The 23,331-nt window shown below is 44.1% G+C and overlaps 1 protein-coding gene across 3 annotated transcripts in view; it reads right to left on the bottom strand.

Moving 5' to 3' along the window:
• Positions 1–23,331, bottom strand: part of PODN (podocan) — a 49,617-nt gene that overhangs the window by 24,827 nt on the left and 1,459 nt on the right. The window contains exons 1-7 of one of the 3 annotated variants that reach the window (XM_048495737.1): positions 22,343–22,473; positions 20,529–20,651; positions 20,348–20,441; positions 14,490–14,554; positions 9,890–9,999; positions 7,540–7,696; positions 6,027–6,142 (exon numbers count right to left, since the gene is read on the bottom strand). In XM_048495737.1, coding sequence (XP_048351694.1) covers positions 6,027–6,142; positions 7,540–7,696; positions 9,890–9,999; positions 14,490–14,554; positions 20,348–20,357 — 458 coding nt within the window. In that variant the 5' untranslated portion in view covers positions 20,358–20,441; positions 20,529–20,651; positions 22,343–22,473. Of the gene's footprint in view, positions 1–6,026; positions 6,143–7,539; positions 7,697–9,889; positions 10,000–14,489; positions 14,555–20,347; positions 20,442–20,528; positions 20,652–22,342; positions 22,612–23,331 lie in introns of those variants that run through there. The other 2 variants (XM_048495736.1, XM_048495738.1) reach the window with 2 other exon arrangements.

The raw sequence follows: 23,331 nt of genomic DNA on the forward strand, positions 1-23,331 counted from the left end.
GTGGTATTATGGGCATTAGTTGTAAGTAGTTGTTTGTTAGCCTGGTTGTACACCAGGGTTAGATAGACTAGGGCTGGATAGGTTTTTAGGGAGAAGGAAGTTGCATAACCATGGGGGCACCAAATATGGGGTTGGGGATCCCTGTGTTAATGGGACGGGGTAGATACTGCGGTAGGCGGCGGCGATATGATAGAAGACGTACGAGATATAGTTATGCTCGCACTCCTTCTGACCTCCGACCTATCCCAAGAAACGATGGTGGTCGGGATCAGGGACACTCTGCTTCGTCTTTGGTGTTAATTAATGCCAGGTCCATCAACAATAAGACCACGGTGCTCCGAGATTTTCTCGGTGCCCAGCAGGTGGACCTGGCAGGTGTCACCGAAACCTGGGTGCGCGAAGGTGAGACCGTCGCCTTGGGCGAAGTCGCGCCCCCGGGTTTCGCGTGTCTCCACCGATCACGAACACAGGGCCGGGGGGTGGGGTGGCGTTGTTCATCCGTGAGTCTATTCCCTTTAGGGCAGTCCCCGTCCCGGAGGTCACTGGCATGGAGTGTGTCGGCCTGGAGTGGTTGGCCTTGGAGAGGGTGGCTGTTCTCCTGGTGTACCGGTCGCCTAGCGCACCGAGAGACAGCCTGTCGCGGCTGTTAGAGGTGGTGTCGGACTGGGCGTTGCGGTTCCCCAGACTTATTGTCTTGGGTGACTTCAACGTCCATGTCGACGCCGCCTCATGTATGACGGCCGCGGACCTAGTGTCATCCATGGCGACGCTAGGCCTCTCCTTAATAAACTCTGGCCCCACTCATGAGGCCGGGCACACGCTGGATTTGATCTTCGGGTCGGGGATAAATCTGGTCGTATCCTCTACCGACAGAGTGCCATGGTCCGACCATTATGCCTTGAAGGTCCGGATGGACTTGCCACAACACCCCCGTCTAGGCGACGGGCAGATTTATGCCCGCCCGCGGAGACTTATGGATCCACTTGGTTTCCTGAATGCTCTTCGGGACCCTGAACCCGCCGGCACACTCGATGAGCAGGTGGAGGACTGGAATGCCCGGCTCTCCGATGCCATTGATGTTGTTGCCCCCCGGCGTCCTCTACGCCCCCGCTCTCGGCGCGCTCCGTGGTATACGGAGGAGTTGCGTCAGATGAAACGGGGTCTTAGACGACTAGAGCGAGTATGGAGGAAATCTCGCGACGAAGCTGCGCGAACATTTTATAGGACTCTTATGAAAGCCTATGAGATGGCGACGAAGGAAGCGAAGAGGGTTTTCTTCTCCTCCTCCCTCGCGTCCGCTAGCTCCCGCCCGGCTCAACTGTTTCGTATAATTCGGTCACTGACCTCCCTGTCAGAGAGGTCATCAAATTCCCAATTGGATATCAGCTGTGAGGCCTTTATGAGCTTTTTTGCGGATAAGGTTGCGTCACTCCGCCATGACCTTCCACCTACGTTGGCTACAATTAGTGAACTGGAGACTCCCTTGCCGTCTTCAGGCCCTTGTTTGGCCCAGTTTTCCCTGCTCCGTGAAGCTGCTGTCGACAGGACCTTAGCTGCTGTTAGACCTACTACCTGTCCTCTGGATCCGTGCCCGTCTTGGCTGGTGAAAGCCTGCCGAGCGGAGCTACGGCCCCATCTGTTGAGTATCATCAATAACTCCCTTGAGCAAGGAGTTTTCCCGGATGGGCTGAAGGAGGCAGTGGTCCACCCACTCTTAAAAAGACCATCTTTAGATCCTGGGGATCTGGCCAATTACCGCCCCATCTCGAATCTTTCGTTTCTGGGGAAGGTAATTGAGAGAGTGGTGTTGGAGCAGCTTCAAGGTTTCCTGGATGACGCATCGGCATTCGACCCCTTCCAGTCCGGCTTCCGTGCTGGGCATGGGACGGAGACTGTTCTCGTCGCCGTCACAGATCACGCCTCCGTATGCAGCTTGACCAGGGCGGATCGGCACTGCTGGTATTGTTAGATCTTACCGCAGCGTTTGATGTGGTCAACCATGACCTTTTGGCCCACCGCCTGGCTGCCTCCGAGGCGGGGCACTGTCCTTCAATGGATTGCCTCGTTTCTCCGGGGTCGGAATCAGCAAGTGAGGTGCGGGGATGAGGCCTCCCGGAAGTGCCCGCTTCATTGCGGTGTACCCCAGGGGGCATTATTATCCCCGCTGTTATTTAATATCTACATGCAACCCCTTGCTCAACTGGTACGGAGTTTTGGGCTGTCTTGTCACCAATATGCGGATGACACTCAGCTCATTCTGTTGATGGAGGGGGGAGCAGCCACTGCCCCGGCAGCTCTACAGCATTGTTTGGAGGCGGTCGCTGGTTGGTTGCGACAGAGCAGGTTAAAACTGAATCCATCGAAGACGGAGATCCTCTGGCTGGGCCGCGAGGGGGAGAGGGGGATGTTTCAGCCGCCGGTGTGGGAGGGGGTCACATTGGCACCGACCCCCTCCGTACGCAACCTGGGGGTCCACCTGGATTCGTCTCTATCAATGGAGACTCAGGTGGCCCATATAACCCGGGTTGCTTTTTTCCACCTTCGTCAGGCCCGGCGGCTGGCCCCCTTTCTCTCCCAGACCGACCTGGCCACAGTGATCCATGCAACGGTCATCTCCAGATTAGACTATTGTAACTCGCTCTACGCGGGCCTTCCCTTGCAGTGCCACCTGGGATCATATCCAGCCTGTGCTGCGCCAGCTGCACTGGCTCCCAGTAGAGTTCCGAATCATCTTCAAGGTGTTGGTGCTGACCTTTAAGGCCTTACGCGGCCTGGGACCTTCGTATCTTCGGGACCGCATCACCCCACATGTCCCAATACGGCCTCTTCGCTCAGCAGAGGCCAACTTACTGGTGGTCCCTGGCCCCTCGATGATACGGCTGGCCTCCACGCGGGCCAGGGCCTTTACAGCCCTGGCCCCAGCCTGGTGGAACGCTCTTCCACCAGCTGTCTGGGCCCTGCGGGACCTTATGGAATTCCGCAGGGCCTGTACGACGGAGCTGTTTTGCCGGGCCTTTGGAGGTACCAGCCGTTGACAGTGCCCCCTCCCACGGCCTTTACATCTGTGCCTTTGTTACTCTGGGATTTGCTGTCCTTCCCTCCTTGAAAGAGGATTTGGAAACGAAATTGTCGGATGCCATTTTACAAATTAATTTTAACTATTATATTTAGTCTCTCATTTTACCGCTGCTTTTAAAGGTTTTATCTGTTTTATTTGTATATGATGGCTATTATGTTGTACACCGCCCAGAGCCCTCAGGGGATGGGGCGGTCTATAAAACTGAAAAATAAATAAAATAAATAAATAAACACTCAAAGAGCCATTTGGACCCATTTTCCATGGGAAAAGAAAACCCTTGGAGCCGCAAATAATTTTTGACATTTAAAATAAAGATAACACTGTACATATTGGGGTTTTTTTTACTTTTTACTCTGCTCATTCTGAGAAGCGCATGGATGAGTCCGCCCTGCCGCCTGCAGGGTGGGCAAGGATGGGGCCAGCGGCTCGGCCTCACCTGCCGCCGGGAAAGCACCCGCCCCGCTCCAACGGGGCAGGTGAGAGGGGAAGCCCGCAGCACGGCGCGACCCAGCCAGCCGCGGGCAGTTGGTGCGCCCACCCTGCTGCCTGCAGGGCAGGCAAGGATGGAGCCAGCGGCTCGGCTCGTGGAACCACAGTGCAAGGGCAGAAGAGCCGCATGCAGCTCTCGAGCCGCAGGTTCCCTACCCCTGGCCTAGAGAGAGAGAGAGCCATCTTGATCCTTTGGTCATATTGGTTATATAGGCCCCTTATCGTCTTTAATATCAAATACAATTTTCAGGCCTAATCTCCTGTCCCACATCATTAATGGAATAGGTGCTATCTAAAATATTTATAACTGATCTGAGGTCTGAGGGAGCAGTGAGATAACCAATTTTTTTCAGAATGACATAACCGCAGAATTTTGTGAAAACTTCTAAAAGGGTCTCTCAAAACTGAGTAGGTAACAACATGGCTAATGAATTTCAGCATAAACTAGGTTGGCCAGATGATAGCTGGAGATCTCCCATTATCATAACTGATCTCCAGGTGACAGAGATTAGTTCATCCTGGGGAGGAAAAGGCTGCTTTAGAAGATGGACTCTATGGCATTATACCCCACTGAAGTCCCTCCCCAAGCCCCACCCTTCTCAGGCTCCATCACCAAATTTTCCAGGTGCTTCCCATGCTGGAGCTGGCAACCCTAGTGTAGTCAGATGTAAAGTGATGCATATCTGGACAACCCTACCCAACTTAAAGGCCTTCAGTAAACCCAAACCAAAGGCAGCAATAAAAGGAAGCTGAAAATTCAGATCATGAAAAAGAGTGAATTTTGTCAGCATTTTTCAGGTCTGTTTGGCCTGTTGCCTTTTTAAAAAGAAAGAAAGAGAACCTTCTCTTCTCTCCCTCTCTCCTTTATCAGCAGCCTGGCTGGACCCAGCGTTCAACTGTGGGTTCAGCCTCTGAAGTCCAGGTGGACCTCAGAGTTGGTGCACACAGTTCAATTCTGGACCTGGCCAGACCGAGTCCAGTGTTGAACTGAGAGTTCAGCCAGCTGGATTCAGCTTTCTCGTGCTGGCTCCACCTATGAAGTGCACGTGCACTTCAGAGGTGGAGCCAGCAGTATAAAGCTAGATCCAGCCAGGCCGAGCCTGCTGGGCTCAGCTTGGGCTCAGCCTGGCCAGGGCCAGAGTTCAACTCTACCCCTGTGTCTGAAGTCCATGTGTGTCTTGGAGGCAGCAAGCGGCACAAATTCAGCTCTGTGCCGCTTGCTGCCTCCCAGACCCACATGCAGTCCAGGGGCAGGCATACTTGCATGAGTTTAATAACTGGAAAAAAATTCAGAAACACCTCCCCCCAAAAGCTGATATGTAGTATCAGATTTTTCAGTTTTTTCAAAAATTTCCAGGTCTAATAAGCCTGAACTCAAGAAACACCCCCCCCCCCCAAATTTTGGCCCAACCCCCAGTAACTTAATCAGGAAAGAAGAAGAAGAGTTGGATTTATATCCCCGCTTTCTCTCCTGTAAGACTCAAAGGGGCTAACAAACTCCTTTCCCTTCCTCCCTCACAACAAACACCCTGTGAGGTAGGTGGGGCTGAGAGAGCTCAGAAGAACTGTGACTAGCCCAAGGTCACCCAGCTGGCATGTGTTGGAGTGCACAGGCTAATCTGAATTCCCCAGATAAGTCTCCACAGCTCAAGCAATAGAGCGGGGATTCAAACCCGGTTCCTCCAGATTAGAGTACACCTGCTCTTAACCGCTACGCCACTGCTGCTCCAAGAGATTTTGAATACCAGAACTCAGGGACACCTGATAAAACTAACAGGCAATAATTTCAGGACAGATATAACTGATTTACACACTGCATGATCAACTTACAAAACTTGCAGCCAAGAGATACATTAATGATCAGGAGTTTGGATTTTTAAAAGAGGATTAGACAAATGCATGGGTACATCAAATACTTATTAGTCATTACAGCTACATCTGACCTACATGTTCAGATGCAGTATCTCTGAATGTCATTTGTTGGTGGGGGAGCAGCAGCCAGATGATTTCACCTCTGTGCTCCTTCTGTGTACTTTCCAGAGCATCTGGTCACTGCTGTGGGAAAATAGGATGCTGGATGAGATGAACCATTGGTCTGATCCAGCAGAGCTCTTTAAGATCTTATGTTCTTTTATTGTAGGGCCGAATAATAATACACAACCAATAGTATAGACCTATCCTTGCTTTTTTTAATTTTTAAAAACATTGTTTTTTGTTGTTTTCTTCATTTGCTGTTAGTTTTCTTATTTATTCATTTTTGTTATTTTCAGTTTGTCCTCCTCGTCCCACTTACCAAGAGCAGAACTGCCAATGCTTGTCCTAGTCAGGCCAGACAGGAATTTGTTACAGTAAAGATATTAACAATTGGTTTTTTATTCATTATTTGATTAGTTGAATTTCCAAATGCACATCAATGACCCTAAAAATCCACTAAGGAAGATCTACTCTATGTGCTCACCAGAAGGTTTCATTGTCCATTCCTTCATTTGTCAGTTTGTTATTCTGCAGGTACAGTTCTCGAAGTCCTGAAAGTTCACTGAAGGCTCCTTTGGGAATTTTCTCCAATTTATTGTTCTATGAGGGGTAAATACAACAAGCAGAGCATGACAGCAGCATATCAATACCAAAAGGCACCCCACCAGCCCCTGGTCAAACTCTCCTCCATGCCCCCCCCCAATCAACAAAACTTTCCATTTCCAAACAGGGCTTCAGGAGGGTGATAGAGCCATGAGTGACTGCCTTGTTTGCAGGCCCGCACCTGGGTTCCGGTTCCTGTCTGCTCCACTGGGATCCAGAAGTGCCCAGCGAGTAGGCCCAGGGCTTGGCTGGAGACCTCTTCTCCCTCTTCCACAGACAACACGTTCCCAGTCAGGACACGCACCCAACCTCCACGTAGAAATAGGGGTGGGGTGAACCCAGGTTGTCCTGGGTTTCCATGTGGAGATTGCAAATGGGACAAGCCCTGCTCACTAGCCTTCAACTGAGCAATCTGCAGCTGAAAGCTGGATCCAAGTCTGACCTCAGCCGAGCTCAGGCTGAAGCTGGCTATTCTCGATAACTCTTGCTTTATACTGCTGGCTGTTACCTCCCACCCACCACCCACCTTATGTTCCACCTGACCAGAGGAGGAGCTTGGAGGGTGGAGCCAACAATATAAAGCTAGAGGCTCCAGAGCAGTCATCTTCAGACCAAGCATGGGTGGGACCAGGCTTGGATCCAGCTCTAAGCCTGCAGCACGCCACCACCAACTTCAACTTCAACAGCTGTTGGGGGTGGTGGTACCATTTTAAGTAAGTATGTCCCTGTTCCCAGGTGATATTCTAAGCAGATAGCCAATAGGTCTAGTTCTGGTCCAGTTTTACCCAACTGGCATAACAAATAAAGAAACTATGACATTAAATGGTCTTCTGCCATTCTGTACACATAAGATGAAGCCCAGTAATTTGTGTCAAGTTCAGGGGCAGAGCCCAATACAAAATCTTTCTATTCACGTATAGTATATACACAAGACAGAGGTGAAAGGATGCCCTTGTTCTTTGCTTTCCAGAAAAAAGGCCTAAAAGTAAACAACAGAATATATTATTTTCTAATTGATCTGCAACTGCTCCAAAAAGAGTCTCCCACTGTGAAACTCTTTTGCAAAGGAGATGTTCTTTTTCATATACTACCAGCACATAAATAAACTCTAAAAGGACTTTGCTGGCAGTGAATTGGGATTTGTTCATACTTTCTACTGATTTTATAGCGTAGTAATGATATCAGTGTTGATGTTGAACTATCAGATTCACTGAAATAGTTTTTATGAATTATATTTGTGGCATTAATATTTGTATGCATATGTAGGTTCCTTTGAGTAGAGAATGGAATATTGTTGCTGTAGGTATCTCTTTTAAAAAGCATACGCTTCCAACATGTAGAGCTGTACAATACCACTCCCAGCCCCCCAAACCTCATTGAATTGGCACTCTTACCTTCAGGTGTAGCTTATATAGGGCTTGAGGCAGATTCTTTGGAACGTATTTTAGGAAATTGCTAGACATGATCAGTACTTCCACATTACTAGATCCATTAAACATACTTTCTGGTAACCCAGAATCTTCAAGTTTGTTGTTATGGAGGTATACTGACCTATGCAAAAAAAAAAAAAAAGTTGAGATCAAGATCAGTGCAAACTGAATGGCTTTTTAAATTCCAGAATGTTTACTGAACTAATGTTTACTAATCCTCTTTATCGGTGGGTCTTTGAACGCTTATATCAGAACCTGGGCATGACTCATAGACTCTATTCCTCAATGGAAATGGGAATGTTTGTGAAGGAACAGACATACCAGCTCTTCTCTGTTCCTTCTGGTTGAACTGGGGAGGTTGGAAAACTGTATGGCCAACTCAGATTTCCACTGGTGATACCTCTTCCTCACTCCCTGTGAGACCCCTAAAACAAACAGGGTAACTACTGCCACCAATGGCTCAAAGTATTTCCTGCCAGATAGGGTCATAAGCATAGAATCTGTACCACCTAGTTACTGGACCCACCTCCAACTATGCTGCAAGCAAGCACAGAAGAAGTGATCTATCACAACTTCACAATGTAGAGCTACTGTGCTGAAGAGATGCTACCCTTCCCCCAGGGGTACAGCTGTGTAAAATGACATCCAGGGCAAGCCCAATGGCTCACCCTGAGCACCTCCTCCCTTGTAACTGTGCCACACCCCTGAACTCCCCATGGAGTTTGGGGCCGGGCCGTAGTTCGATGCCAGTCAGTGGAGCCCATCCCACCCCCAAACTCCCTGTGGAGTTTTGGAGCAGGATGGGCTCGTTTGATGCTGGGCTCAGTTCACCCTGGTCTAGCTTTAAACTGCAGGCTTTGAGTCTATTGTTTAAATCCCAACCCAAGCCCCGCTCAGCCCAGCACTGAACTGAGCAACTGGACTGATTGGGTCCAGCTTTAAACTGTTGGCTCTACAGAAAATATGTAATCACTTCTCCCTACCTTACACTCAGTTCTTTTCCTAACAATGTCTAAATAGACTGGCTATTCTTGAACTAGTTTAAAGTTCATAATTATCTTAGATAAATTTAATTATCTTAGATTTCCTAGTTGGAACATTCTCCTCAAGCCCTGGCCTATGCGGACCTAGGATGGACCATCCAGGAAGTTGGGTTATGTCACCATCTGGAGAAGTTTGTTGTTGGGTTTTGTTTTATTTTAGTATTTTTATGATGTTTTATGGTGTTTTTATTGTTGTTTGTACACCGCCCAGAGCCGGCAGTCCTCTGGTCTGTGAACAATATGGAGTCCCTTGGTAAAAAGCCTATTCCCTGATCAGAAGCCATGGAAGAGAATAAAAGTAAGAGAGGGCTTTTCCTCATGTCCTGTGAATTTATAATCTGCTCTGGAGAATCTGTCCCAACTGGAGGTCATTTGGATCTTCTTGCCCCAAAAGGAAGAATTTACTTTCAAGCCATTTTGCTCTTAGCTATTTCTGTCCTTTTGGGGTGTACCTTAGTAGCCAGACAATGAGTATGTAGGGCTGTCATATGGCCCAGTGGACTGGGTTTGGAATAACCATATACGGTAGTTATTCCAAGAAATCTGGAAACACTTTTGGGGGTTTGGTTAACTGACTGAGGTTATTGACAGGTATATGCATTTTGAGTTATGCAGTTTGTGTTATGCAGTGTTTGTGCAGAGAAACTCTTAGTTTCAATGTCACTGCATGTTGTTTGGTAATTTTTAAGGCTGAAACAATATGGGCACTTGTTTGGAAATTATCCCATTAAAATAAATAGGATTTTTAGGATAAAACTTTTAGTTGTGGTCCTAGTCGTACTTTTGACAGTAAATTTGAATGCTACTGAAGGATTTCAGGTATTAGGAAAGAACATTGTTTTCCCTCAGACTCTTAAGATCTGCTGTCAATCAAAACAGACAGTATTGAGCGAGATGGCCTGACAAGATTTAGCAATTTTTCATACATTTATAAATTTAGAAAAAAGCCCAATTTCTTGCATAGGTCAAATAAGCAAGGCGAGAGAAAGCAAAGCATATCAGGCAATGAAAAGTGATCACAAGACAATTTTCAACTAACATAATAGATATACATTCCACCATGTGAGTAAATAACATTCAAAAGAAGCTAACAAAATGTATTTGCATCTCAATCATTCTTGACTCACTTCTATGATAGACAACACTCTCTTCCTTCAAGCATTTCTGTAGACCTAAAATGGCTTTTTCAAACCTAAACAACCACTTTCCCCCTTCCACCACTGAAGCAGCAATACATTTCTTTTCCCTTGTCTCTTGACTTCTTGATTTACCTTAGGTTTGGCTTATGTCCAAATGTGAGCTCATAAATCTTAGTGAGATTATTGGCAGCAAAATCTGCGCTGATCAAAGTACCTGGGAGGAATTTTGGAGCCACTGTGAGCTGAAAAACAAATATAATGCCAGAGAGCTATACTACTGTATGAGACAGAATTCTTCAGCCACCACCGCCGTTACCTTTACAACACACAGTTATCAGGCTTTTTGTTCCCAAAAGGGCACAGAAAATGGCACAGCCTCCAATTCTCCCCACAGAAATGAGAATCTCTGCTGTCAGTGACATACATAATCATTATAGGAAGCAATTTATCTTTTCCTGCAATGTGTCTAGAAGAACTGCTGTTTGAATTAGGAATGTTGTTTTATTAAGAATGGGAAAAATGGATTCAAAGAGCAAATACATTTCATGCAGTGTTTATCATCTCTTTTAAAATTGGTCACTAGTCTTCTTAGGATAGTCCCTGGAGAAAGACAGAGCACATGATAAGGTCCCTGTAGACTAAAACTTCCGACAGCAATATAAATAAGCTACAACATTTCTGTGAGCAGCTTCTCAGACTGCTTGTTAAAGCAATAGGAGCATTTTAAAGAGTATTGGAAAGGAAGTAAATATTATTACTATTCAATGGTGGATTCGACACACAGCCTATATAACTGGTGTAGAGCGCAATACAAAGTGTTTGTGGTGGTGGGGCTTTGCACAGGTCCTATCCAGTATTGGGATTCAGCAGGTTCACACCACTTCGGCAGAATCGGTTGTTAAAATGGTGCTTGTAAACAACCAGTTGTTAAATTATTTTAATTGCACCACCAGAACAGGTTGTTAAATTATTTGAATCCCACCACTGGTCCTATCCCCAAAACGAGTTTGCCCCATTTTATTTCCCTCAACCTGGGATTTTTGAAAATTGCTAAACCGGTTATGCTTTTGCAAAATTCCAGATTGGAATCACTCCCACACAAACAACCAGGCAGGAGGTGCTTTATTTCCCTCCCTGGCGCCATACCATCCACAGTCAGGGAGAATCTGTCTGCCACAGCAATACTTTCATTAGTGCCTTGCCATTGCAGAGAGGTCCCTTATGCTTTTTAAAATTTTATGTGTTGCACATAATGTGCAGCCATTTGTATTGCGGGATAATTGGCATGGCTGCAGGGATTCATTTCTATATCCCTGCGCAGCTACTCATGTGTTGCAAGAAATGTTTTTAAAAGAAATGTCTCCATGCAAACGCGTGAATGCAACCCGGATTGTTTCCATGGGCTCCAATTACTGCCTACACAGGAAAACGGAAAATGGGTCCATTTATAACAACTGCAACCCGTTATACATTTACTGTGCGAAATCCACCAATGTTTATCACCAGTTCTATGCTAAGCAGCACACAGAACACAACAATGGCATGATATTGGCAACTCTGCCTTCATAGGCAGTAAACCTCTGAATACCAATGTGAGGGGGCAGCATTAGGGGAAAGTCTTGGCCTCTTTTCCTGTTATTTATACCCACAAGGCAACCAGTTGGCTGATGTGTAGAAAAGGATGCTGGACTAGATGGACCATTAATATGATCCAGCAAGACTCTTCTTAGGGTTACCAGCCCATACAGAAAATGCTTCAAATATGGGTCTACATAGCAAAACTGACATGTACTGGTGTGTTTTATTTACAAGATTCCTAATTCTGAATAATACTAGTTTTAGTTTCTTAGAAGAAAAAAGCTATAAAGTATTGAATTTGGGAAGAACATTCTAAAATCTATTAATAAGAAAGACACGAGTATGATTTTTAAAAAATATCTTCAAAATTAATAAAATTGGCATTCTAAAAGTTGTACTTTGAAAATTCCCTAGGATCTATGTATTGTAATATGTAAGTGAGAATTTATGAACTTGTGCACAATCATCTGGTATCAGAAGTTGAATCTGAGATTTCTAAATATAGAGATCTTGTATTTTGCATGGGCCCAAATTATTTTATTTATTTACAAAACAGCAATATTCCTTCTATTTTGCATGTCTATAATGCCTCAGGAGAACATCTTCTGAAGTTTGGTCCCATTATCTGAATTCAATTTTCTTCTGCAGTATTCTCAGGAATAAAGGTCAAAAACTATTTTATCACATAAGGGGAAAATTGGACAGAAAAGTTCTGGAATATTAGTCACAATCTGGCTTGTGTTCTACATTTATCTTTGCCAAGACTGCTACATGGAAAATAGCTGTAAAGGGAAGGAAAGGACATGATGTTACTGGAGAAGTAGTTTGATACTGCAACTCAACCACAATAGAGTGATTTCATTTGTGCAGTCAATAGAATTATTACAATTTCCCTTTAGTCAAGGGGCTCTAAGATCCTCCATATACTCAGTGGGAGCTGTGGAAGAAGGAACATGACTTAAAACTTATGTGTTTCACAGTTTAGCTCCATGATTGAATAATGGCCTCTTACGCACATTTGAAAATCTTGGACACTACACAGGTGAGGCCAGGTTTTTCCCCCAAATGCAACTTTTTGTGCTAGTGAACTTCCTTTTCACAAATCTGACATTTGAGTTATCTTTGGCTACACATTCGTATGGTGGTGTGGACTGGATATGTATTAGCTATGTACAGGGTTGCCAACCCTCTCTACCATGATCAAAGGGGGGGGGGGATGCCCCAGTAGTAGTGAAATCAAGAAATTCTGCATTAAAAAGCGTACTGTTAATTTTACTGATTACTTATGCATATTATTGTTTTCTTAGAAAAGTAAGAATCACGCTGAATTGTGTCTGTGAAATTCTTTATTCATATATCTTGGAACGGAGTATATTATCAGGCCTCATGAAGTCAGTCCTTATCTGGAGGTTGACAGTCTGTTTCTTAGCCCAGAATTAGGGCTTGACCAGCCATAACTCAATTGGAGTGCATCTGCTTCTAAGTTAGTTTGCACTAGGAACCTCGTGTCCAAATGTGCTTGTATTAGGAGCCTAGCAGCCAAATCATACTTTGTGTTTTGACTTCTATGCAGCTATGATACATTGTAAAAAATGTTTTTGGTTTCAATTGTTAAGAAATTTATGTTGTAAGGGGAAGTGGCATCCTATATTTGCCTTTCATATAGAACATATACAAAGTATTGAAAGATTGTGTCATGAGCCAGCCCCTTGGTACTCTGATGCAGAACCTGACAACATGGAGCAGCCAGAGCTGGCTGCTCATGAGGAAGACCAGGCAGCAGAGCCAACTCCCAGCCCTTCCCTGCCTGATGCCGTGCAGGTGGAAGACCCTGCAGATTTCCCTAGGGAACCCAGTAATGAGCCAGTTGTGCAAGTGCTTGTATTGTAGCAAGATGTGGGAAGACAGAAGTGTCTGCATCTGATGAGGATTAACTCCTTGCAGAATCCTAGCCCCATGGGCAAGGTTCGGTATATAAGCCTTGCCTTGAGCTTGGTTCTTCCTGGGTGCAACGACTGTTTTACCTGCCACCTCTGCATGCCTGGTCTACCGCTGTTTTATCGGATCTCCTGTACTGTGACCTATAGACTGACTCTTGGCTACACTTTTACCTGCCGCCTGCCTTGACCCATTGGATTGTCTTCTGACTACGCTGTAGCCTGCTGCCTGTTTTGCCCTGCAGGGGTAGACCTGGCCATGGCCTGCCTGCCGGCAACACAGATTGTTTCTTGAATATACAATACGTTAATATGTATAAAACACAGTATTTGGGTACTGTAAGCTTTTTGGTGCACAATTTCTTGATTTCACAACCTCCTCCTGATGTTACAATTGATCTCTAGGGCCCGCACATACAGAATAATTCACTTTCAATCCACTTTCAATGCACCTTGAAGCTGGATTTTACTGTGCGGAATAGCAAAATCCACTTGCAAACAATTGTGAAAGTGAACTGAAAGTGCATTATTCTGCATGTGTGGAAAGGGTCATAGTGACAGAGATCAGTTTATCTGGGAAAAAATCACTGCTTTGGAATGTGGGCATTATCTCTCACAGAGCCCCTCCTTTCCCCAAACTTCGATCCAGGCAAGAGTCCACATAAAATAACTGGTAATTCAGTCACTACACTAAGACACCACCTTTTCAAGGGTGAGTACAATGTATCACATGATCTGACCTCCAACATTTGTTGTAATATACCGCATAGCACTCATACATATAGACCTCAGCATTCATGTCAAATAAGGCTGGATATCTGTACACTATTGGACCCCCAAACTGCAACAATTGTGCAGTGCTTATTTCTGAGTCCATGATGAAAAACTGGTTTTAAAATGTTATTTGCTAAGCCCTCATAAGTTACTTCCTACACTTGTGAATACAGATGCATGATCTACACAGTTTTCATTTGTGCAAAACTGAATGTGTATGAAACCATGCTGTTCAATACTACCTGTTCTCTCCTCTTTCATCTTTTCAAAGGTGACCATTGTACCATGTAACATCTTAAATCCATTTCTTTTAACAGTTGACACCTACAGTGAATCTTGCAACAATATTTTTCCTCAGTTACAACACTATAAGTTCCTCTGAACCTACCCTCTGTCCTGGGGATTCTTATGTGGTGGTTCTTAAATCTACCAAATGTTCTTACCTGATTATTTGCAAGGTACAGATAATTCAGATTTTCAAGTTGTTCAAATGCCTCCTCTGGAAGTCCTAAAAACATCAAGAATGTTTTGACAATCAGAAGCTCACAGGAAAAGGCAGCAAGGAGGGACTTTTATGTCTTGAAAGATTGCTATGTGAATATTCTTTTTTCCCCTCAAAAACAATTAGGTCCTCTGTGTTTTTATTTTGTAACAGACTCTTAAATCTTGTGTCATTGAAAAATAGACGTCTTGAGAGTGAGGGCTAGAGCTAGGGTAGCTATACTTAATTACTGGCTCAGATTGCTTTTTCACCCACTTGGCCTTGCCCCATTGACTTTGAAAGATGATTTTCAATCTAAATGGAAACAGGCAGTGGTATCCAAAATCTTAAATCTGAGGTTTTCGCCACAACTTTTATTCAACATGGCCTATGAACAGGTCAAAGAAGCATTTAAACAGCATGTGGCAGATACAGAATGCCAATTGGATTGAGTCAGATTTCCAGCCTTTACTCTCCTATGGCATACTTAACTATCTTGAAGTGCCTAAACAATAGAGAGCCCTTACACTGACCTGGTGCCAGACCCTCCCCTCTGCTATACTGGAAGGCTGATACAGGAAGACTCCTTATCAGGAGAAAAAATACCCCTGTGAACATATACTTCTCCACTGTCAGGTTTATAAAAATGCATTAGTTTTATTTCGCTACTGTTGTACAGATTCCCAGGTCACACAGAACAATTGTATATCTCCATATTGCTTACATACACCAGTCCTGATATAGTGTGGCCAAGTTCTGTGTAACAGTACTTGAAATATGTCACAGGATGGCCTGTGCAACTTAGCAGGATTAGTAACAATATCTATAGCCTTCAATTTAATAATTTTAGCGTCTTGTAAAAAAATACATTTTAGTATTTACGCTTACTTCTTTTACTATGTTTTATCCTCTATGGTCAATTCCGCACTTGAGTCATCGACCTAAGTTCGAGCTGCGTTCGACCTAAGTGCTCCGCACAACCACTGGGATCGACGTGATTTTGTACCAGCTTCACCCTGTGTAATGGTCAAATTTCCGACTCCAGTTGGGAACTACTACTTTTTCAGAGAATCACGCTTTAACTCAGCTCGATTCCAGTAAAGTGCAGAATCTCTGGTGCCAGGAGTCCCCCATTCAGCCAATCACAGCTGAGTGTTTTGGGCATGCGTACAGCTGGCCAATCAAAAAACACCACTTTGTCCCTCCATTCCTGTGGCAGTTTTTTTTTTATAACGTGTGTGGGGATAGACGGAACATGGCCGTAGAACAGTAGCCAATTGGAACGGAGTGGCGAAGAGGCACAGGATGATTCCGCCCTCCGAGCTGGGATCAAGCTGGTTGCAGTGGGGAACAACAATGGCTTTGACCTAGGTTAGTACTCTTCTCAGGGAACTGGGTCGAACCTATTTTACTCGTGTGCAGAATCGCCCTATGTTCTATCCATTATGGCTCATTCCGCACATGCAGAATAATGCACTTTCAAACTGTTTTCAGTGCTCTTTGAAGCTGTGCGGAATAGCAAAATCCACTTGCAAACAGTTGTGAAAGTGGTTTGAAAACGCATTATTTTGCGTGTGCAGAAGGGGCCTATGTCATTTATCTTATGCTGGTCTATAATCAAAACAAAGTTTAGATTGATAGATTGATTATGTCCTTGAAACTTCTTATGTTGAGTTTAAGGAATATTAATATTGAGAACAGTAGTAATAGTAGTGATATTTTAAGCTAACTAACATATGAGATAATATTTTATTTTCCTCACATAAGTTGGGGTTCAGAGAGCAACTTTTGGCAGACCAGAGGAGCTTGCTTAGGCCCAGTGGGATATTTTGTACTTGTTGATAATGAGCAGTAGACCATAGTACGAAGTCACAAACTGTTTTTTATAGTTCTTCTCTAGTTATTGGGTTACCAGCCAAGCAAATGTCTGCAGATTTGGGGGTAGACCCTATAGGTTGTAGGGTTTGGGGAGGGGAGGAACCTCAGCCTGGTATAAAGCCATAAGGTCTACTCTCCAAAGCAGAGACAACTCTTTCTCCACCAAACAACAACAACAAAAAATTTGAGGAACACAAGCCCAAAGCCCTCTTTGATCCTTTCTGTACCACCAAAATAAGATGTCCTCCTGAAAGGAACCAACCAAATTTGCTAAAATGTGTGTGGAAGAGGAAAATGCTGTGGGCACCAAGTTGAAGGTGAACCTGATGCCCACAGCATTCGGCCATCCCAGGCAAACTTTAGCAAAGTTGGCTGGTTCCTTTCAGGAGACTCACACCAGCAGCCCTGCAGGAAATAAGTGCCCCCACCCAGAGCAAGACCACTACCACAGTGCCTCCTGCTGAAACCTCTACCACAGCGCCAGCTGGGCATAACAGAAAGCCCCATTGAAGTCTATGGTGGGAAAAATAATGTTTCCCACCATAGAACTTGCTGAAGAGCCTGGCAGATTCTGGGGAATTTCTGAGTGTGTAAGCACTGACCACACATTTTTGAAGATAGAGGCGCCAGACTTTCAAGGTGGCTCCAAGAGGCCTTGGGTAATAGCATCCAAGCTTGGTGAGCTTTGCTTCTGGAGTGGGGGGGGGGGCGGGCGAGTTGAGAAGTTCTGAGAGAACTCAGCCAGCAGGCTTTCATGTGCAGGAGCAGGGAAACAAAATAAGCCTTTTTGGGGCCCATAAAATTGAACCCTTAAAAGCAAAGGTCTCTAAGCCTGGATGCTATTACCAGGAGGGCTTCCTGGAGCCACCTTGAAAGTCTGGTGCCTCTATCTTCAAAAATGTGCAGCCTGCCTCAGAAATTCCCCATTGGCTACAATGGAGCAAAGTCACTGCAAAACAAAGAATCTTGGGCAAATTTCTTGGGGTGCCTGTAAGGGGTGTATTTTTAAAGCTAGTGACACCAAAATTTCAGGGTATCATCTGGTAACTATTCTTATGATGCCACCCAAGTTTGGTGAAGTTAGGTTCAGGGGGACCGAAGTTATGGTCCCTCAAATGGGCAGCCCCCATCTCCTGTTAGCTCCCATTGAAAACAATGGGGATGGGGGCATTCTATTTGGGCGTCCATAACTTTGCTTCCCCTGAACCAAACATAACCAAACTTGGGTGGTATCATCAGGACAGTCTCTGGATGGTACCCTGAAATCATGGTGCCACTAGCTTTAAAAATGCCCTCCCTGCAGGCTGAAAAACACCCAAAATACCCTCAAAAGCCCAAATACCTTGCATTCGCATTTGTTAATATTTGGGCAGGATGTAATCAGAAACTTTTTGTCTAAATGTGCCCAAATTTGCCCAGATTCCGGCTGAATCTGGTATTTGTTTCATCTGAATCTCCAACCCTCAAAAGTGATGCTGTTTCAGGGTGGGGAGAATCCACCCCAAACAGCATCACTTTCAATTTTGTTTTAACCGGGACCCCAGATTCTCCCTTTCAGGTGGATTTAAAAGAAGAATCTGAGCTCCCTAGTTTAAACACCATTGAAAGTGATGCTGTTTGGGGGTGGATTCCACTGGAGGTGTTTTGTGAGAGATGATGCTGACATTTGTTCGGTAAATGTTTTGCTGGGGGTGATTTGTGAGAGATTTACATGCTTAATACTGACTTGCACTGGCTTGGAGTTGTTTTTCAGGCTAACAACCTATCTCATAGGGTTGTTGTGATTAGGAAATTAGGAAAATAGTTGGTGGGGAGAGCCATGTATGTTTTGCTGGGAGTGGGAGGTGTTTTGTGAGCTGGTGCAAAAAAATCATTGTTTGGTCATGGTGGGCAAGGGTGGCTGCCCATATGCCGGGGAGGGGGGGGCACCAAACTCAGGTTTTGTCCCCGGGCGCCAGTTTGCCTAGGTGCGCCCCTGTGCAGAATACATCTGAGGCTAATATTTGTGTCAGTGTCTTTATCATGATTCACTGAAGTGTGACATTGTATCCTAGGCTTGAACTACCTGATAAAAACAAAAACATACCATTTACAGGTCAGGGAACTATGACATAAAAATAAATCTTATTTTGAGCAAGCTAAAGAGGCTATCAAATGATGTTTTCTTAGTGTGTGCATTATATAAGCTGGACAATAGAAATGGTAGCTAAAATGTGAAAAAAAAATGGATCACTTGGTGGAACTCCCTGTTCCAAAGCTTCATGTTCTGTACTGTCCCAGAGCATCCAGTGTTCTTCCAGAAAACCACAAGTAAAATGTGATTTATGCAGCAGTTTATTCCATTGATGTGGTGGAAAGTGTTGTTAAATCTCATGTGGTAGAAAGTGGTGGAAAGAGTTATTAAATCACAGCTGACTTATGGGGACCCTATAGTTTTCAAGGCAAGAGACATTTAGCGGTTGTTTGCCATTCCCTACCTCCATGTGGATTGATGGAGTTCTGAGAGAACTCTGACTGGGCCAAGGTCATTCAGCAGGCTTCATGTGGTAGCGTGGGGAATTGAACCTGGTTCTTCAGATTAAAGTCTGCTGCTCTTAACCGCTATACCACACAGTTCATAGAAGGTAATTTTTAAAATTTCTGTTATGAACTTTATAAGAATGGATGATTCAGTTGTAGTCCATGATCTCTTCCGCTGGGGATCTGATATGGAATCTGCTACCCTGCAGAAGTGCTATTTAGGTACGCCAGTGCTCTGCTAGTATATGTGAAAATAAATTAAATATTACAGAAATGCCATATGATTCCAGTACTCTCTTTTCTAAAGGAGACCAATCCAGGTAGTGCTTTCATGGAACTTCAGAGTGTCTGAAGATGTGGGTAGAATGGGACATTGTTGGCAAAGAGATTGATACTGTCTCATCAGCAAAAAAATGCTGATATATATTTTTGTGTACATTTCTCTTTGGCTTCCATTAGTGACCTCCAGTTGTCCTTAACTGTCTTCACATTTACTGAATCTCATGCATGGGAGAGCAAAACAGCTTGTGCTATCTCAGTTGCCGACCTTCTTCCATTCAGACAAACGCAAGAATTAAGCCTACATTTGTATGATCCTATGTGATTTGTAGGGAAGCACATTCCAAATTTCTACTCATATTTTGGAATTTCAGATCTCTTGTTATTTTCCCAGAGTGTAACTGATACATTTGAAATTGTCAATTTGCTCCTTTGAGGTATAACACACACACAAACATTATCAATGTGCATGAGAGCATGGAGTAAACACTTCAAACAAGAAATCTTGATGCGATGATAGGTACAGCCACACAAAGATTCCTTTTGTATAATGTTTACAACTGCTCAAAAACATAGTGAAGTAAATGGCATGTTTAAATTCCAAAATTAGTTTTAAATATCCTAATAGTTAAATCAGAATTCAAGGGGAAGCATTCAGGGCAGAGTGAACCAGCATACCCTGTTTCCCCGAAAATAAGACTTCCCCTGAAAATAAGACGTAGTAGAGGTTTTGTTGAAGTGCTAAATATAAAGCATCCCCCGAAAGTAAGATGTAGCAAAGTTTTTCTTTGGAAGAATGCCCATCGAACAGAACACCAAAGCATGCAGCTGTGGAGCGGAAAAATAAGGCATCCCCTAAAAATAAGACATAACGCATTTTTGGGAGCAAAAATTAATATAAGACACTGTCTTATTTTTGGGGAAACACGGTAATAATAAAAGAGGTAGGTATATTGTCTTTCCTAGTGCACAGATGTAGGATTTATTCTACCCTCCAAATCAATAAGTGTAGGTCAGGAGCAGTAAGCATCCCAGCTTCCCCCTCCCCATGTGTTGGATGACCATATGCTTTTGCCTATAATAAGCTCATCCTTGTCAGCTTTTGTCTGTACTCTGATGTTATCCTGGACTTTCCCAGCTTACCTTTGGACATGAGCCTGTTGTTTTGTAAGTTGAGAGTTTCAAGATTGTAAAGACGTGCAAGTTCTTCTGGAAAAATTTCTTCGATCTGGTTGTTCTGGAGAAAGAGAGAAAATCGATCAGCAGCTAAAGCCTTTAACAGAACTCCCAGTTAAAACAGAAAGGCCCATCCAAGAATTTTCACCTTGCTGACAAGAATGCTTATCTCTTGAGTGAATTTGTAGGGTACAATGTTGAGTTTCCTGCCTTACTGATCTTGCATAGGATTCTGCAACAGCTGCTTTGGGGGCAAAAGCATTTGCTTGTACTGCAATAAATAGAAAACCCAAGATAGGATTAGACAGGGCCACATGAGTTGGGATGAAAGAGCTACTGTAAATGCACTCAAATGTTGGACATGCCCAGTAGAACTTAGTACATTGTCTAACCCTTTCAAACAACAGTCACCCATGTCCTATCACAAATTGAGAGTTTTGCCATAGGAAGGGTGCTACTGTTTCTCCCTTAGGTTCAAACTAATTGTAATGTTTGTGATATATGGTCACTATGGGAACTGACAGTCATACACCAGCTGCAAGTTCCCCATGTTTAGTGCCACCACTGGTGGGCAATTCTGGTGAGAACTGTAGCACAGAGAAGAAGAAATTTCCTCTGCGCCGTTTTCCCATCCAAGAGCTGGAGGAACTCATTGTGCATTCAGGTGCCTGAAAGGCAAATAATCCTAAGGCTATTTGGCTCCAGAAAATGTGGGGAAGACGGGTCTGTGCCATACTGCTGATCAAAATTGGCCCCCTACACAGTGGTGGGATTCAAATAATTTAACAACTGGTTCCGATGGTGGGATTCAAATAATTTAACGACTGATTGTTTACAAGCACCATTTTAACAACCGTTTCTGCCGAAGTGGTGCAAACCTGCTGAATCCCACCGCTGCCCATACAGCACTTTTACATGGAACCAAAATTCTATTTCATTATTCCCATCCTATTGATTGTATTAATGCACTCTATGTAATTCACCCTGAATTCCAGCAAGAAAGGTGGACTATAAATAATGCAAATTGATAAACAAATAGCCAATGGAGACTCACTCCTGCAATATGGTTGCCAGTTCTTTTGGAAATTTATCTAAAACACTTTGTCTAGTTTGGTCCTTAGATACAAAAATTAGTTATGCAGTTCTTTTGATTCAGGCCATAATGGACTTGAAAGAGTTTTAGATTATAAAGTTAGATTTTTGTCGGTAAAAATACAGAATTCTTTCTCTAAATATATCATTCATTTTTGGCATGAACAGTACAATATACTATAAAGGTCTTAACTTGCACTGCCCTTTACACAGGGTATTTCTTAAGGAAAATTTAGAAGTGTATAGGGGTTGCTGGTGAATTTTGATGCTGGTGTGCCTACAGTGAGACTGCTTTCATGTTAACTATACAGTGTTCTTGATCAGCAAGCGATATTGAGTAAATCACTAGGCCAAAAAGGAAGGGAGCAACTAGTTAAATTCCTGTGGGGTTTTTCCTGATGTTAATTCTAAGAGATAACTTTTAGAAGCTGAAGTTAACATCTCCCGGCCACTGCCTCCCAAAAGGCTTCCCGGTGGTGCAGGAAGGCTGGAAAAGTCAAACAGCCTTCCCACCTTTTGCCAGACAAAAGGCTTGCTTAAGTCCTAACTGTGGCCTGCCAGTGTAACGTCTGCTGCTTCCCTGGCCATGCCTCTGCTACACTGACAGCAGCGGTGGGGATGTTGGGACACTGGTGTTGTCTTCAGTGCCGTATTCCAGCACCAGGGGGCAGCAGCAGCAACACACCAGTGGGTGGCTCCTACATCAGGGTAAGTGCCCCAGGAAGGGCAAATCCATTGGAGCAGTCTGCTCCTCCCACAGGCAGATTTAAAGGGCCCCCTCTGGATGGCACTCTAAAACACTGACTAGGCTGCTGTAAGGCAAGAGTAGACTCCCACAAATAATTTGTTGTTCATGTTTTGTTTCACTACCTGCAAGGAAAGGTGGCTGGTCAGTTCTGGAATATCAATGGGAAATTCTTTCAGAGAAAACCCTCCACAATCCACAATTCCTTCCTGAAAGCAGCTACATTTTTTAGGGCAATCTGGAGCCAAGGAGTTGCGTTCTGGGTTGAACATTTCTGATGAATTTTCTGGAAACTCATTGCTGTCTTCATCCTTCTGATCTTGAATCCTGCTAGAGCCAAGTACCAATGGCAACAATACAGGAAACAGGATGATGAACTTTGGGTACATTTCCACTGAAAGCAAGGAAAAAATACCATGAGTTGGGCCTTTAAAGTTTAAATACTTCAGATGAAGGTTTACCACCAGTGATGAAATAAGTAACCAAATGCAAAACAGGACTCTACTTCTCTAGTACAGGTGCACCAAAATGGACTTTGACAGGTGTAACTTTTTTTAACTCTGCAGCACTGCAGTATGGCAGCATGTGCCCTCTTCTGCATCATCATTTGTGAAGTAAAACCCACCTTTCCTGTTTAGCCCATTGTAGATTAAAGCCCATTGTAGATGATCCCAGGCAGTGGTGGGATTCAAATAATTTAACAACCGGTTCTGGTGGTGGGATTCAAATAATTTAACAGCTGGTTGTTTACAAGCACCATTTTAACAACCGGTTCTGCCAAAGTGGTGCGACCCTGCTGAATCCCACCACTGTTCCCAGGCCACAGAATTAATTAACATAATGTATGTATGTTTCAAAATGTCAACAACCTTTTGCAAGAAAAGCAAAAACCAAACTTACTAACTGTCATCTATATGCTAACAAAGACTATGTGATTATGAGAAAGATTATTGTGGCACTGAAGGAAAGATACAATTTCAAATGGGTGTTCATGAATTTATTTATTTAGATATTTCTACCCTGCTTTTCTCCCCAATAGGGACCTAAAGTGACTAACAGTACTCTTTTCCTCTCATCCATTTTATCCTCCCAGGTAAGTTAGGATAAGGGGCAG

The sequence above is a fragment of the Sphaerodactylus townsendi genome, linkage group LG05, assembly GCF_021028975.2.
Source record: "Sphaerodactylus townsendi isolate TG3544 linkage group LG05, MPM_Stown_v2.3, whole genome shotgun sequence".
NCBI classification, from domain to species: domain Eukaryota; kingdom Metazoa; phylum Chordata; class Lepidosauria; order Squamata; family Sphaerodactylidae; genus Sphaerodactylus; species Sphaerodactylus townsendi.